Source organism: Zootoca vivipara, chromosome 3 (genome assembly GCF_965207765.1).
Source record: "Zootoca vivipara chromosome 3, rZooViv2.hap1.1, whole genome shotgun sequence".
Lineage (NCBI taxonomy): Eukaryota > Metazoa > Chordata > Lepidosauria > Squamata > Lacertidae > Zootoca > Zootoca vivipara.
The window spans coordinates 38,680,949-38,698,434 of record NC_142586.1 but is presented as its reverse complement, the minus strand read 5'-3'; the positions used below and the strand labels follow the sequence as shown (position 1 = coordinate 38,698,434).

Here is a 17,486-nt window from a genome sequence, read left to right as displayed (position 1 = left end):
TTCTCCTTTGGATGCTTCTTTGATTTCATTCTCCATCTCAAGATCACTCAGGACATTCATCAGGGGATGAAAAAACATCCCCAGTGCTAACTTATTCTTGGAGGTCTGATGCAGCAATTCTGTGACAGAGTCTGGAGAGTCTGTGCTTTGGGAATGCCTAGTTTTAGACTATATCCTCCTTTGTGTACAGAGTGATCCACCTCCACCTCTTCTCTGCCCTACCTATAGAGTTTGCATCCAGGGACAACTAGTTTAGATTAGCATCTTAGAAATTTTCACAATGCACAAGATTTTATAACAGTGGTATTACATTAGCCCGCAGCCTTACCTCTCATAATACTCTGAACCTTCCTCTAAGCCAGGAAGTATCCCAGTTAACAATCCTTGCAAGCCCGGTTTCAACGTTTTGCCCAAAGGAAGGTAATAAACTTCATACAGACTGAGTAATGCTGGTTTGACAGACATAGCAGCATTGGCAAGAAGAGGGAAAAGCCCAGAACTGTTTCGGGGGAAAACACAGAGATACAAAAGGGTAATATGGCAGGTACTGAGAGGCTGGACTGGTTTATATGGGTATTTTTCAGTATATGAGGATAACCAATTAACACAGAGAAAGGCTGCTTAATCTCCGGATCCATCTCACAATACTAGCAAATTTTCTGAACATCATCACCATTTCCCAAGAGATCCTACCCAACAGAGAGGCTTGTTTTGAATGAGACACTATACATTGAGTAATGGAATATGTGTCACATTTGTGGAGATTATCCAGCGAAACATGAGAATACAAAGCTACAATTTAAAAACATAGCTAAAAAGCTGAAAATCATTCATGTCTTTATTAATAAGCATGTTATTGCCACTCCATTCAAATTGAGCATCTTAACTCCTGAATTCAATCCTTGCCTTCCACATTCTGGTTATACTGGGATTCAGTGCTTCTGCCCTCTAAGAGGGCACCGACAAAGTAGAAGTGCAATACAAACAAGAAATGTTAGCGAAACATATGCTCAGAGTAGATATGTATCTCCTTTCATGCCCATCTTATTTGGTAACCAGATCCTCATAATCAATAGATAAGAGGTTTCAAAGACTTCCGGTTATGTCCATCTCATGATTTTAATTTTTATTATCACCTATGTGTGTATGTGTTTCTGTGTGTTCAGCAAAGCCTTTATTATTCTACTCCTCTAAATTTGGATAATATATTGATAGCCTACAAATTTGTCTACAACTATGTCACACACCTCAACAAATAGCTTTGCTTCTTATCATTTATACTACCAAAGAAAATGTAGCTTTCTGGTTTTTTTATTCCATATCTCCTCCTATAGAAGAGAATGGGCAAAACAATCCTAAATAGCAGAGAGGGGGAGTCACTGTCACACCCAAAGCCCTGCCACTTGTACTAGCCAGGATGTAAAGTGGTGGTGGCTTTTTTCCTTCATATTTGCTGCACCAACTCCAAGTTATCACAGCAGAGGAGCCCACAGCTGGCTATGTCCTGTCCCTAATCAGGGAATTAGGAATGCACTGCAAGTTAATTTGCCTTTAATTTTCTACTATAACATTAGCAACAGCTCACACTGTTAAATTTAACTACGTTCTGACCCAAGTGAAATGTATTACATGATTTATACTGTTGACTTATTTTAAAATAAAAACAATTCTTGATTACAGCAAGCTAACGCTCAGAAGACAATATAAAGGCCATTCTTTTTACCTGTATAGGAAGAGATCTTTGGCCAGACGCTTGGGCCCAATGATTTTGAAGATAATCTCATACGTCTCAAGTGCCTTCCGGTGCACCCCACCTGGCAAGGCAGGGTGAAGGCATTGGGCAAGGCGTTTTCCTATGGTTAGCTTCTTTGGTACTACTTGGTACTTTGCATTGTTTTGAAGAACCTGACAGAAAACATTGCAAGACATTCTAAACCCAATTTCTGTCAGACAGCGGTTTACAGAATTGATCGGTTTGAAAGTTTCTGAATGCGTTCCAATTAGCGGAACATGATGCCTTAGGAAAACCTCCTCTCATGCGGATTCCCAAACTTCTGATGTAACAAACTGACCTGCTTTATTAACTTTCTGCCTTATCTGCATTACAAAATTCACTCACAGGAAGCCACAGCAGGTTAAAACAGGGGTTGGATCTGTGTGGCCGATTCCACACTGCTGGGCTCTAATTCCCATAATCCCTGACTGCTGTCCAGGCTGGAAGGGGATGATGGGAGTTGAAGTCCAACAACATGAGTTCCCCATTCAAAAGTTAAAGGCTCCTTTATTTTTCAGGCCATTATGGTGTATTTTATCGGTCAAAGCAAGCACACACCTCGTATGGCATAAACTAACACTTTGGTTATTTAAATCAGTAAGCATGCAACATTTCTAGAGAGTGATGCAGAATCTTTATTTACATACATTCAATTTTATTATTGTTTATTAATATATGTTCCAAAATGCTTCCTCTAGTAAGAGAAAATGCTGTGTTTTAAAAGGGACATTTTTCCCTCTACAGAATAAAGTTCTTAGAATGTGCACTCCTGGTAACATGTAACAACAGTGACTTTTAAAAAACTGTGGAAAGTGTCAATCTCCTGACATCGTTATGTTATGACAGGGTCTTCCACCCTCCTTCCCTTCATAATAACTCATTCCAAAACCTTTATCTGGTGTGTAGCTTAGGAGAAAGTATCTGGCAAGCAGAAGAGTTCGGCATTTCAGAATTCTGACACCCACTACAGTAAGTAATAACCTGATGATTAAAATGATCTGCCAGTCCACTCCTTTTTTAAATTGTTTGGCAGGTAGATTCCAAATGCTTTATACTTAATTCTTTCAATTCCCCCCTCAAAACTTTGCATGCATTTCACCTAATCCTTCCAAGTCTTCTCATACCTTGTTAAGCTTTCCAAGGGATGAGATTAAATCAGCCCATTCACTGGAGTACTCGAAGCTTTTTAGAGCCTTGTCAACAGCTGCTACATAGTTCCTGTACTTGGAATCACCCAGTAGCTCCAGCTCCTCCGCATTCATCCTCCCGCAGAGTCCCACTAGAGACCAGATTGTAATTCATGTAAAGTTGTGAGCTGAAAAAGATGGAGCAACATGATTTCCCTAATCCATAACTTTTAACTATTGTTGCATTCAGACAGTTAAGCAAATATATGTGGCCATGATAGACACAGGTGACATGATTTTTTGTTATGTCAAATTTCTGTTTTTGAGAAAGAATCTAGTGAAGCTCTTTTTTTTAAAGAAATATGGTTAGCTCATAAATAGTGATCCAATACTCCAAGTGGATAAACAGTCTGCATTTTATGTGAAGAGAATCTCATTAATTTTATACAATTTTAAGGCACAATTAAAAGAGTCCCATGGACTGCAAGAAGATCAAACCTATCCATTCTTAAGGAAATCAGCCCTGAGTGCTCACTGGAAGGACAGATCGTGAAGCTGAGGCTCCAATACTTTGGCCACCTCCTGAGAAGAGAAGAATCCTTGGAAAAGACCCTGGTGTTGGGAAAGATTGAGGGCACTAGGAGAAGGGGACGACAGAGGACAAGATGGTTGGACAGTCTTCTCGAAGCTACAAACATGAGTTTGACCGAACGGCGGGAGGCAGTGCAAGACAGGAGTGCCTGGCATGCTATGGTCCATGGGGTCACGAAGAGTCGGACACGACTAAACGACTAAACAACAACAAGACACAATTTGTGATTCCTCTTTTGGGGCTTGCCGTATTTGACAAATCTCTTCCTTCAGCAGTTCCAGGCAGACAACCTGAAAAGCAAGGAAGATTCTGAAGCCTCTAAGAGGCAACTGTAACTGGCTTGGGCACTGCTTTTAGCTTGATGGGTCACAAGTTGTGGTAACAAGCACTAAATCAAATGCCCAAGAGTAATGTATGCTCACATGGCTAACTCAACCAATCAAATCTTTTCTCTTTCTCCAGTTCCTGGCATAAAACCCCTTTCAAATTTATAAAACAAGTTAGATGCTGCAAATGTTTTCCTTTGCTTTTCTACCAAAGCTGCAACCAACTAAAGAGAAAAAAAGAACACTTCCCAAACAGATGTTGCAAAAACTAATTTTACACCTTGGTAATAATACTCAGATTTAGCATTTGGAAAGTGTGAAACAGATTTAATTATGTAGCTATGAAGAACAAAAAGGTCGCATACGTATCCTAAAACACATGAGGTCCCAAATCTTCATTTGGTAATGCTAAAAATGAGTTCATGAGAAGAAGAGGTTGGATTTGATATCCCGCTTTATCACTACCCTAAGGAGTGTCAAAGCAGCTAACAATCTCCTTTTCCCTTCCTCTCCCACAACAAACACTCTGTGAGAGACTTCAGAGAAGTGTGACTAGCCCAAGGTCACCCAGCAGCTGCATGTGGAGAAGTGAGGAAGCGAACCCGGTTCACCAGAATGCGAGTCCACCGCTCTTAACCACTACACCACACATGAGGTCAAGGAAACTCTAGAAGATGCAATAAAGCATCCTGAATCACACTTAGCTGATAAAAGCTTTTTAGTTTTAAATTATGTTCCCTCAGAGGCCTCTCAGGTGCATGCAGGGCCTCCTCCCCTCACCTGAAATTCAGCTTGATAAAGCATTCTACTGCAGCAAACAGAATATGTTTCAGCAGAATGCTTGGTTGCAAGCATGTGTATGGCTTCACTGGTTTGCAACTGTGCCCACAGCCCCCCCAAAGGTCAAGGACTCCTGGCTTACATTATTTCCATCCGAGGGCATTCAGAATTTGGGCACTGGGGCAACTAGCTCAATCAACACTGTGGAATCTTTCTCAATACAGTACTTGGTATTTCCTTCCACCCTGAACCGTACTTTTATAGTTATTGGGGGCAGGGAAGCAGGCATAAACTTATTGCTCCTACCCACAACTGTCTCTTTCACTCACACACAGGCTCCTCTCAGTGATGGATTGGCCACCTAATGTCACACGCAACGGGCATTTTTTTAGCTATATCAGAAAACGGTCCCTAAGCGAGGTACTCTACTCCCACCTTCCAGGAACAAATGCAAGTATTTACTTATATGGGGGAAAATTCAGAAAAACAAAATCATAAACAGAAGTATCTAATGCAGAAACTGGTCTTCCAACTTTCCTTTCAGTAGCTACAAAAAAACACACAACAACATTTAGCAATGAAAGGTGTTATGTGGAGAAAGTTACTTTATAACACCTATAAGAATATATAATAGAGAGGATTAAAAATAACAATGGTTCTTGCACTTTTCAAAATTTTATATACGGAAGATTAACTACATGGTATTATCCTCTTCATGGGTTGCCAGCTGGGGAAAAATGATTTCACTGTTACTTTACCAAAGACCTTGGAAAATTAATTTTTCTGCTTGTCATTTCAAAGCCTACACTGGAAAATTCAGTTTTCTTTCTGTAGAGAACATTCCACTGACCTTAAGGCCTATGTCTGATCAAGCAGCAGGAAACAAAGTTTGGTACCCTTGATGCAAAACTAAAGAAAAAAGCTTCACAATACAAAACTTTGTTGTTTCAGTAAATGCAACATTTGAAAGAGAGAAAACTAAGGAGAACACAAATGCATTGCATTTCCCCCCCTAGCAAGGTAATGGTAATACGTAGCTTTGAGGCTGAACAAATGGGCTGCCTGCTCCAAGGCAGTAGCATGCATAACCCAATAAGCAAATGTTGAACTCTTGCCCTTGCCATGTCTGTCCCGTAATCCATACATAGGAGCTAATCACTGGCCCATTTTAAGATGTAGCATGACTGATGCTGTGAACATTAGGGCTCATATAGCACATTAATTCCATGGAAGTCATTAAGCAAAATGTTTCTGCTTCTTTCCTTTGGGGCATCTTTCCCATTACTCACATTTCCTTAAAGCTTAACAATATAGGCCTGCATCCAGTCTTAGTCATACTAAGAGAAGACCCACGGAAATCAATGGGGCTTCAATCAACGACAATCTTACATTCAGTGATTTCAGTGTGCCGGCTCTAAGCACAACTATAATTGCAAACCTCAGCCTGGAAGTAAGCCCTACTGAATTCAATATAATCTACAACAACTAATCTGATATGGTCAGGTTGTGCTTCAAGTCTGGATTCAAACACATGCTTCTTAAAATTTAATGCTCCTTACTAAGGTTCTATATCGGTTCTATATCTTCTGTTAAACTAATGATCCAACGAGAGACTGGCTATTCACACCATGAAGGAAATGAGCTTTATGTGGACTTTGTGTATGGACTGCTGCAGGGGCCCAGGGTAGTTAGGAAGTGGCCCATCACACACCCATCTATCCAGTCGTGCAGGAAACTGTCAACAGTCTACATTTCAGGCAAAATGTTGTCAATTCTAGTTACAGTGTTTATGTACAAATTCTCATTGCCTAAAACTATGATCATCACTTTTATAATTCTATTTCTATTGTCTTGTTGAATATTTCACAGTCATAGTTTTATTCCTGTTGTAAATCTTATTGAAATCTAGTAGGATGGAGCATATAAATAAATGTGTATACACACAATGGCTAGTATTTTGTAAAGCCACAAACTTTCCTGGAAGTCATATGCCCTGGAAATGAGAGCGCAAAAAAATTATGTTAGGAAGTAGACACCACAATGCACTTCCTAAGAACTTATTCCATCAACCATCTTTATGATTCTTCAGTATGAAATAAAACAATGTTTTCAGCATTTTTAAGTAAATACGAATGAGTTCCGTGGGTGAGTATATGTGAGTATATGATTGCAGCCTCATGTACATTATTTAATCCTTGCAGCATGTAAACTGGGTTAGTACTTTTATTCCCATATTGTATTGAACAGGCATCGCCAAACTGCGGCCCTCCAGATGTTTCGGCCTACAACTCCCATGATCCCTAGCTAACAGGACCAGTGGTCAGGGATGATGGGAATTGTAGTCCAAAACATCTGGAGGGCTGAAGTTTGGGGATGCCTGGTATTGAAGATGGTAGGTTTCTACTGAGAGGGAGTAGCTTGCCTAAAGCCACATTAGAGTCAAACTTGGGAAGTCATGTACAGTAACAGCCCATGGATAACAGCCCAATATTTCTGTTCAGCTACTGTACTTTTCTCACCAGCTAAAGGCAAACAATGCTACATTCTTCAAATGAATACAGGAGGAACATGAAGACAACAGGGGTTTTCAGAAAACTGGAATGCCAGATCAAACAACGGACTTTCTGTACCCAGTATTTCTAACTGAATATGAGTGGGTAGAAATTTAGTATGCCACTGATTTTTTAAACATAACAGCTTAAGCCTGCCTTCTTTGCTATCAACATATAAAACGTTTGTGACAATTACTCTTAATTACACAATAATCAGCCAGTGCATATTCTCAATCCAAAGAATTTGTTTTCCTTATTGCACAGCATCTTCTGTTCTGACAGAAATATAATTATTTTTGTAAATTAGGAAATGTTTAAGATTTGCGTGCTAACAATTTCTACTTTGAAAAATATTTATCTGAAGAATTTATAAACCACACACCACATTTGAAAATATTGTGAGGGTATACAAAACATAAACAAACAAACAAATAACAAAATACAAAGTTAAAGCACCAAGACTGCATTAAATCCCCCTGTAAAGTCAGCGGGAACAATATCCAGCAATGCTACCCTGAAAAAGGCAGGGGGGAAGAGTATAAAAAACAAATGGTTGGCACCATCCTAATTTCCGGGTGTAGTGCATTCCAAAGTGTAAGGGACGCCATCCTAAAAGCTCTGTCCCAGGTGCTTCTTAAATGAATACGACACACAGTGCACATTTGTTGCACCTACAGCTTAACTACTCTTATGCCAGATCCCTGAAGTAGTACTACAATTACGAAGACACAGCCCTATTTATAACACAAGTTAGGAGGATATTGCTTTCTCTCACCCATAATTTCCAATCATGAAGCCCAAAGTGAGGATAAGGGTCCATCAATAGCAACCAGAAACTTAACAACACAAATTTAATATTGGAAAGGCTCCAATATTACACCATGGGAGTAATTGTTATTGTTACTTTCCACATAGCTGCCAGCAACGCAAGGGAAGAATGCTGCCACTCTTTCAAAATGGCACCAGGCTGGGTCTTGTGATGGGCTTAGTGCAACCATGTGGGGAGGGGGATTGCTAGAAACACACCACCAACTGCTCTTCCCTTGCAAAGCCTCAATAGGCAGAAGATACATACGCAATTGTGGTGTGGCCAACCACCTCAGTCCTGTATTTACCCCTATGCTTCGACACAGGCAAGAGTCTCTTTGCCTCCCTTCTCCTTTCATGCACCACAGTTGCTAATATTCCCTGCCTGATTCAAGATGCAGGCAAACAACAGTAAGGAACTAAGGTGCCTATATGGAGGACTGTGCCAAAGAGCCTGTGGCTTTCCATGCTGGGGGAAAAAACCTTTGTATTCATTACTGCTCAGTTCAAAACACAGTCCCACTGAGAACTCAAGAAGCTCTACAACATATCAGAGTTGAAACATTAACTAAAGTGAAAGGAGCAATTGCTATTCTAGGAATTGCTGTGAAGAACTTCAATGGGACCAATTTCCTTGTTTATTTTTCCCTTTCTCCAGGCACCTTGTCAGATTAAGAAGCCTTCATTACTTGACTCAGCTTGCTTGGCTTCTTCAGCAATTATACTCTGGAATGTCCTGTGTTGACGATCTTTAGAAAATGACAAGCAGCATTTGAAAATTACTCATATAAGATGTGGCCAGGGTGGGTGGGTGGGCTTTGGTGACAAAGAATGACTTTGGTAGTGTGAAATGTCTGGTGCAAGGGGCCCCAATTTCTCTCATTCTCCATAAAAACAAGTCTTCCTTTCTCCCTATTATTGTATAATAGCAAATTCTACAAAGCATCCTGTAATAAATGCTCTATCACTGAATTACAGCATTTGAAGGATTTTAAAGCAATTATTTGTAAATCCAAGTAAAGGGTCTTAATTGTTACTGTTCACAACCTATATCCCAAGCATCATTTAACTTTTCTGAAAAATTAGGAAAAAGACACCCACTTTTAAAACTATAGAAGCTTAAAGGTAAAGGACCCCTGACCATTAGGTCCAGTCGTGACTGACTCTGGGGTTGCAGCGCTCATCTCGCATTATTGGCCAAGGGAGCTGGCGTACAACTTCCAGGTCATGTGGCCAGCATGACAAAGCCGCTTCTGGCGAACCAGAGCAGTGCATGAAAACGCCGTTTACCTTCCCCGCTTGGAGTGGTACCTATTTATCTACTTGCACTTTGACGTGCTTTCGAACTGCTAGGTTGGCAGGAGCTGGGACCGAGCAACGGGAGCTCACCCCGTCGCAGGGATTCGAACCGCCGACCTTCTGATCGGCAAGCCCTAGGGCTCTGTGGTTTAACTCACAGCGCCACCTGTTGTGGCTAATAAAAGCTTAATAATAGTATAATGTGCTGCTGATAAAGCACTTATACAATATGTTATTTATTTAGCATCCATTGTGCTATTTCCATTATATGTATATAAGATTGAAGCTGCACTCCTGTGTGCATTTACCAAGGAGCAAGCCCCATCAAACATGAAAGTGCTAACTTCCACAAATTGCATTGTGGGAGACAGTAATCTGCTTAGTGATATCCAAATTGACAAACCACTGGCTCAACGCATGAGCTTCTAGAGCCTCTCATTGGGACAGAAGATAGAAAGATGTGTAGATACCATCACCAGCATGTCAACCACTGCACTTTACAAGAGGCAAAGAAAATATATAAAAAAATATGGAACACAATTCAGACATGCAAAGAAGAAGAGTTTGGATTTGATATCCCGTGTTATCACTACCCTAAGGAGTCTCAAAGCAGCTAAAAAGCTCCTATCCCTTCCTCTCCCACAACAAACACTCTGTGAGGTGAGTGAGGCTGAGAGACTTCAGAGAAGTGTGACTAGCCCAAGGTCACCCAGCAGCTGCATGTGGAGGAGCGGAGAAGCGAACCTGGTTCACCAGATTACAAGTCTACCACTCTTAACCATTACATCACAGAAGCAATCCCAAATGAGTTAAATTGTGTTCATCTCTGAATGTGGATAGGATTGCAGTGTTAAAACCAATTTACAGAACCCAGAGAGGGAAAATTCCAGCTTCTCAGGACACCCTCCCTCACACTTCAATGTTACTAAATTTAACAAAAATTCAGTTAGCTAATGAATTTGATGCTTTCCCTAAAATGAGGATTTTAGATTATTTTAAATGCCCCCATTCAACATTATACAGTAGCTATTGTTTATTACTGATTCTCTGAAGTCCCAGGAAATTGGGATTGAACCTCTATCAGGATGTGTTTCTTGCACTGGTTTTCTTCAGCTGAGGCCCACTTTGAATATATGAATCCTCTAAAATATATGAACACATTAATTCTCTAAAAACACATCTTTTCAACACTCTCCATTAAACAACAACTTACTCCACCCTACAAAACATCATCTATATAGGCAGGATCAACCACAAAGAAACTCTTCACCACAGTCTGTGATCCAAAGCTCAAATGCTACTGAACCAACTGGCAATGCAACAAAAGAGTGTTCTTTCTATGATTCTCCTTTTGGAAAAACCAGTGTATGCAAAACCAGAGATGAAGGCTGAAATCCTGCGCATATTTAATGATGGGTAAGAATACAGTGAGCCTCATTTTCAAGTAAAGATCTTTACAATAGAGCTGAAAATGTTTTATTCTGTTTCCATCAAGACAAATATCTACCCACCTACTCTTTCCGATAAGAGCAACAGCCCGAGTTACAAGCGCCTCTCAAAAAAAAAAAAATCATCCCAATTACAAAATAAATAAAAAATACCGTCCAAGGAACCAACCATTCACACAGCAGCAAGGGAAGACAGCATTTATAAAACAATGTAGAATATCCCACACTAACTTCTACATACCTACCCTGTTTCTCATATTTTAAGACATACCCATAAAATAAGCCATAGCAGGATTTTTAAGCATTCAAGGAATATAAGCCATACCCCGAAAATAAGACATAGTGATAGGCGCAGCAGCAATGCCGGCCATGGCAGGAGGAGGAGGAAAAAAATAAGACATCCCTTGAAAATAAGCCATAGTGTGTTTTTTTGAGGAAAAAATAAATATAAGACGTGTCTTATAATATGAGAAACACGGTATGCTTACTAATGTAGTTTAGAATTGCTAAACTGCATAAGCACAGAGAGAACAGAAGAAAAGCCAATTTATTAGTTACTCAGATTTCCAAGTGGACTTTGAAAAACAATTAAAAGGGGTTACTAATCTGTGTTGCTTTATGTGCTAAAAAGCCACACTTAACTGCAGCAGGTTGAATTTGAAGAAGGGACACGAAGAAAAGGCTGAGTACAATCCTATGCTTGTTTACTCAGAAATAAGTCTGACTATATTGGAGCCTGCTCCTTTATGAGTGTGCAGCTTGAACGAGTGAATGAAAGTAGAGAATGCAAAATGCCAAGTATTAGAAGGTCACATCATACTCTAGCAGCTAAATTGAATAACCATTAACTCCTGTTCATTATTCACAGTAACTGGGGTTGGAGATGCATGATTATGAAGAGTGGATTAGTTTATCCTTTAACACAAGTTTCTAAAGAGTATCAAAAGCATGACTCTAAAGGGGCAGGGCAAAGAGCTACAGGTGGCTGTTATTTAAAATCAATGAGCTCAGAGTACAAAGGTGTGGTGTGTGCGCTGCAGGCAGGTGATGAATTCTTACTCCCCCCCCCCCGCCCGCCCCAATAACAAAATATAAGGAGGCTGAGATGATGGCAGGGAAGATAAATCCCCCTATCTTCACACAACCAGGGCAGTTAAAACATTGGCAATGAGGAAGCGAAAGGTGAACTAGTCCACATTTAGTGTACCTTGTGACTGTATCTGATGAAGATGGGAGAGGAACAAGGGTGGCACAATTTTATTATTATTAATTATATTATTATTATTATTATTATTATTATTATTATTATTATGCCTCTTTCTGATGGAGCCTGCTCCATTTATTTTCAGGGGGTCCCCCCAATGGAGGGGGGCCTGTCATAATGGAACGGGAGATAGAAGGAAACATTAGTGGCAGACAAGAGATACTGACCCATACCCATAAGCCTATTTGGATACATAAAAGACCAGGAGGCATCTCCACGCACCCCTCTCCATCCACCCTATACTTCTGAATCTCCCCACCGGGGAGGTGACCCTCCAACAAGGGATGCCCCCCGCCCCCCAAACCTTAACGCTTATATGATACCCCTCCCCGTCACAACCAGGCACCGAAAAAGCGGGAAGCAGAAAAGGGTTGGGGTTGGGGGAGGGTGCGTCGCAGGGGGAAAGGGTTACCTTAGCGTCCCAAGCCGGAAGAGCCCCCGCCGCCTAAACACACCGGAGAGGGCACTGACAGCTCCCAGCATGCAGCGCGGCCGCCTTCCTTCCGCCCTCCCTCCGGCTCGCTTCTCCTTGCGCAACAGCGCCACCTGCCGGCTCTCCAGAACGTTCCGCCGCTGGAATCACCCCCCTCGCCTCGGCTTCCGCGCGGCGGAGTTGGCCCCCCGCGCTGTGCGTGCATCTTTCCGGGCCGCGGCCTTTGTATCCGCACTCGCCAACCGGGCAGTAAACCCCCTTGGCCACACTTCGCGGAAACCTGTCTTCCGTTATTAAATTTGTCGGCCGCTTTATCTTGCCCAGGGCAACCCCAAAGCGACTTACAACGACCCAAACAACATGGGCAAAGCCAAGGGGGTGCAGCTGCGCCACCCAATCAATAAATAAAAATACTTTACGAATTCTGTCGCAGGTAACTCTGTTCTGCCCCCCCATAAAGCCTGCCCCCACTAAAATAAATCATGGCTACGCCAATGCCAAACAAACAACAAACCTTGCAGAGAGACATTAAAACCAAGGAGAAAAGAGAAATACAATGAAATTCTGCCACCAGCAGATACATGGGCCCTGTATATGCGCACAAGGCAATTCTTGCACTGTTCTGGAATCCAAGTGAGGGAATAGTAAGAGGCCCCTCTTTACGCGCATTAGTTACACGACGAATGTCTCTGAGGGTGCAATTAAATGTTTACCTGTCTCCAACAGAAGCGAGCCAATAACCCCTGGGGGGCCTGACTTCCGAAGCTCGTAACCGAAGCATAAAAGCGTTTGTCCTTGACTTCTGGTAATCGAAACACGCTTGCTCCAAACCTGGGGGTTCTGCATCAGGGTGTGCGCCAGACGCTGACGACTCCAACTCCCACCAGCCCGATGGTCAGGGATATGGTGGGACCTGCAGTTCTACAACACCTGGAGGGCTGCGAGTCCCCCAACTCGCTAATAGCCATCGCTAGTAATACGTCGTTTGTGAATTTAAGGCTCTGCTATCCACTAACGACGCTTAGGCTGCAATCCCACACACACACACACACCTGGGAGTAAGTCCCATAAAAGTTTTGCACCACTTTGTAGGAAATATATACTTTTTGTGCGTTCTGCAATTTTCCAAAGGAGACGTACTAGTATACACGTATAGGATTTCACTGTAAGCCCGCAATGATATTTTGAAGTTGTTATTATGGCAATTAAGGCAATCAACCTTTTTGATTGTAAGCCTGGAACCCTGTAATGAGCCAGCCTCGGAGTAGGCCCAATATGCAATCCCCTCCCCCAAGCCCAGATACCTCCCCCCCCCGTACCATATTCAGAAGACCGAGCCCTTTAAAAGAAACAAAAGGCCTCTTTGGGTTGCAAAATGAGACACTTGCTTGCAACGAGAGCCGGGCTAATAAATTCACACACCATTTTAAGCGGCATATTAATCTTGCTCCGAGACCCAAATGACGCCACGTGGCGCACAAACGATTCCTAAAACGCAACCTTCCTGAGCCCGTTCAATTCGAAATCGGAGAAAAACCTGAGAAATCCTTTCCTCGGAGCTGAGCAATTGGAGGGTGAGCAATCGCAGCTACAAGTTTGCACACAAGAAGAAGAGGAAGAAGAGACGGCGGCTCTTCTAGTTTCTTAAAGCTAGCCACTGGTTGCCTGGCGATGGAGAGGGCGCTGTGGCGAAGAAGGAGACTTTCTCTTTGCCGGCAGAGGCCGATTTCGCTTAAGCGCTTCCTGGGCTGAGTTTGGCGTTTCCCCTCCTCCTCCCTCACGTGGGTCTGCTCCCCGGGCAGGTCTAAATTTCGCCGCGGATACAATATTTGGATGTCCCCAACCCAGGATCTCAGTGGCAGGTGCTGGCTTAATGGACGAGGTCAGAGTGTTTTTGGAAATCAGGCAAACGACGCAGAGCGGGCTGCTGATTATCCGGTATTTATTTTAACTCTTTCCAACGCCCCCTTCCCGTTTTAAGAGAAGTGCACGTGTACCGGAATCTATTTTGCGATACACGTGTACCGGAATCTATTTTGCGATAGCCTCCTTTTCTCCCAGGCAATTCAAGGCAGCCGCCGTAGGGTCTCTGTGCAATTTCCTATCCAGTGCAATTTCCTCTGTGCAATTTCCTATCCAGATACCGATTAGATCTACGTTAGTTTTGGCCGCAGTGGCAATGAGTCAGAGGTACTAAACCCTCCTTCTCTCCTAGCCCTCTTTCCCCCTTCCTTCAACTGGTTTAACCTCCCCTCCTCTGCCTCGACGACGATGAGGTTGATTGGTCCCATACTGCTGTTAAGCTTTCCCCTTCAGAATTGTGGTATGGAATGTGTAACAATTTCCACTCCTTGCAGCCCCCTTTGCGCTGATCAGCTGACTGGGGAACAGCAGAGAGTGGTTAAAAGGATGCTGGACTGCAGGAAAAGGCACTCCTCTGCAGAAAGGTTGGGATGTGAATTTAATGAATAATAAATATTTATCATGTGTCTCCCCTTTCTTCCTGCTGCTTGGCTGACCAGGGGGAAGATAGTTGTGGGTCATGTCAGGTTAGGCAGTGGGCATGAAGCTGTGCATGGAGTGCAGATTGCACATTTCTGAAAAAGAAATAAGGGAGAAAGGCATGTTTCTTATTAAGTATGTCTGTTGACCATAGACTGTGCATATTGCCCAGTACATAATGCACTCAAGATATGTACCTTCTCTAAGACTTGTTGGGGATTATGCATTTTTCCTGGGAAATATGAACAATTCCCACTTCGTGAGAGGTTTATGTGCACATTGTCCATGAGGCCTAGGGAATGCATTATGGTCAGCTATTGTGCTCATTAACTACTCGATTTATATTCCCCTTAATATATATTGTGCTCCCCAATTCAGGATAGCACTTCGTACAACTGATGATATAGGCTCCAACCAACCCATGCGTGTTTAGGACACAAAGCTCTGTAAACTTTAAGGTACAAGTTGTGCTACAAGAAACTAATCTGGCTACTCCTCTAGAATTTGAGACTTTATTGCAAAGTGAGGAAGTTCATGATATCAGAATACAGTGGTACCTCAGGTTAAGTACTTAATTGGTTCTGGAAGTCTGTATTTTACCTGAAGCGTACTTAACGTGAAGCAAACTTTCCCATTGAAAGTAATGGAAAGTGGATTAATCCGTTCCAGAGGGGTCCGCGGAGTACTTGAAAGTACTCAACCTGAAGCATACTTAACCGGAGGGAAACTACATTAAGGCAAGTTTAGGTTTGTGGTGTAAACGTCTTCCTTGGTGATGTTATATGCTGGGCTCATGTGGTTCAGAAATTCTCCAAGAGTATGGCAAACAGACACAGTAGCCCTGATCACATGCAGCACCTGTGTGGCTTCAACAGGAAGAGAACTTTTGAGGACAACAGCTCACTGGCCGGCCAGGTTCCTGATGACCAGCTTCCCAGCCTGGATGTCAGTTAGGTGTGACCCCTGGCTGCACACCACCTCCTTTTGACACATGGACCCTCAAACTCCTTCCATTAGTTTTCTCTCTCTCTGGCTCAACCAGGACTCAAGATGCCCCTGTGTGGCTAGCCAACTCCCTTTGTTGGAAGGTTCGATGCCCCCTCAAGAACGACAGTTGTGTCTGTTTTCTTTCTGACTTGTCAGGGCACCCTGCAGGCTCTCCTCCCAACTATTTCTGCTAACAGGCCCTGTCCCTTGTGAAACTGATATGGCATCACAGAAGGTATGTGGCACATTATGTGGGCATAATGAGTTTTTAGTGGCATTTTGTCCACACATACACACAAACAGCGAGTGACTAAAGTGCTCTTGGGACGCAGGTGGCACTGTGGTCTAAACCACAGAGTCTAGGGCTTGCCGATCAGAAGGTCGGCGGTTCGAATCCCTGCGACGGGGTGAGCTCCCGTTGCTCGGTCCCAGCTCCTGCCGACCTAGCAGTTCGAAAGCATATCAAAGTGCAAGTAGATAAATAGGGACCACTCTGGTGGGAAGATAAATGGTGTTTCCGTGTGCTGCTCTGGTTTGCCAGAAGCGGCTTAGTCATGCTGGCCACATGACCCGGAAACTGTACGCTGGCTCCCTCGGCCAGTAAAGTGAGATGAGCGCCGCAACCCCAGAGTCATCCGCGACTGGACCTAACGGTCAGGGGTCCCTTTACCTTTAAAGTGCTCTTACGTGCAGGCAATAGGAATCTGAGATAAGTGTTCTCAGTAGTGCTGTGTCTCACTGATACGTAATTGCTTCTTAATATTTATCGTTCAGACCTCTGGTTAAGACAATTGTTATTCTCCCAGGCATTTTAATGAGTTGCATTTAATGGAACCCAAGGGTACGTTAAACAATGGAAATTGAAATTTTCACTTTGCTGTTCAAATCAATTGTTATTTAATTGTGTGTGCTGCTGGTTTTTCATTGTTTGGTGATTTATTATATATTTGGTGATATACAGTGTTGATTGTTTGTCTGCCAGCAGGATGGACATCATTTGCAGAACAGATTCCCCCTCCCCTCTGCTTGCCCCTCAAATGTCCTCTGGGAATACTCTGAAGCAGATTTGAGAGTGGCATGGTAGGCTGCCTGGAGGTGGCGTTAAGAGAGGAAGGGGCAGCCTGCGCAGTTAATGTTAGATATTGTCTGTGGTTGCTTTCTCCTTTTTAATTTGCATTGTTTACGTTTATGAAAGGCATATTAAAAAAACAGGCTTTCCCAGGCCTATCAGTTTGTCCTTGAAAATCTGCTTTGAGTGGAAAATAATCGGTTTCTCTTAAACATCTCCAGCCAACTGAAGCCAGAATGCTGGCCCATGGATATCACCGTGATGCCGTCATCGGTAGAGCTAAAAAATGATGAGCACTGCAAGACCATCAACCTTCCACCAGAGGTCAGGATTGTTCCTTCTTCCTGTCGAGGACTGCAGTATGTGCTTGGCGATGGCTTACATATGAGACTGCTAGTTCAAGCAGGTTTCAATAACACAAGTAAGAGGGCCTTATATATGTATATTTATCACCAGCATTCTGTCTAAAGTTGTAAAGCAAGTAGATCAAACTGTGAAGGATTAAGTACCAGTATGTTTTCAAGAA

General features: G+C 42.7%; 2 protein-coding genes across 6 annotated transcripts in view; one reads left to right on the top strand and one right to left on the bottom strand.

Moving 5' to 3' along the window:
* DOP1A (DOP1 leucine zipper like protein A) overlaps positions 1 to 13,963 on the bottom strand; it is a 56,267-nt gene extending 42,304 nt beyond the window's left edge. For 2 of the 4 annotated variants that reach the window (XM_088665928.1, XM_035109496.3), the window contains exons 1-4: positions 13,825 to 13,963; positions 2,899 to 3,089; positions 1,724 to 1,905; positions 329 to 499 (exon numbers count right to left, since the gene is read on the bottom strand). In XM_088665928.1, the coding sequence (XP_088522054.1) occupies positions 329 to 499; positions 1,724 to 1,905; positions 2,899 to 3,036 (491 nt within the window). In that variant the 5' untranslated portion in view covers positions 3,037 to 3,089; positions 13,825 to 13,963. Of the gene's footprint in view, positions 1 to 328; positions 500 to 1,723; positions 1,906 to 2,898; positions 3,090 to 12,381; positions 12,508 to 13,824 lie in introns of those variants that run through there. The other 2 variants (XM_035109497.3, XM_088665929.1) reach the window with 2 other exon arrangements.
* Positions 13,964 to 14,002: 39 nt separating this feature from the next.
* Positions 14,003 to 17,486, top strand: part of UBE3D (ubiquitin protein ligase E3D) — a 50,597-nt gene continuing 47,113 nt past the window's right edge. Inside the window, exons 1-3 of one of the 2 annotated variants that reach the window (XM_060272565.2) lie at positions 14,128 to 14,340; positions 14,760 to 14,849; positions 17,182 to 17,381. In XM_060272565.2, the coding sequence (XP_060128548.2) occupies positions 14,276 to 14,340; positions 14,760 to 14,849; positions 17,182 to 17,381 (355 nt within the window). In that variant the 5' untranslated portion in view covers positions 14,128 to 14,275. Of the gene's footprint in view, positions 14,341 to 14,759; positions 14,850 to 17,181; positions 17,382 to 17,486 lie in introns of both variants that reach the window. The other variant, XM_060272566.2, reaches the window with a different exon arrangement.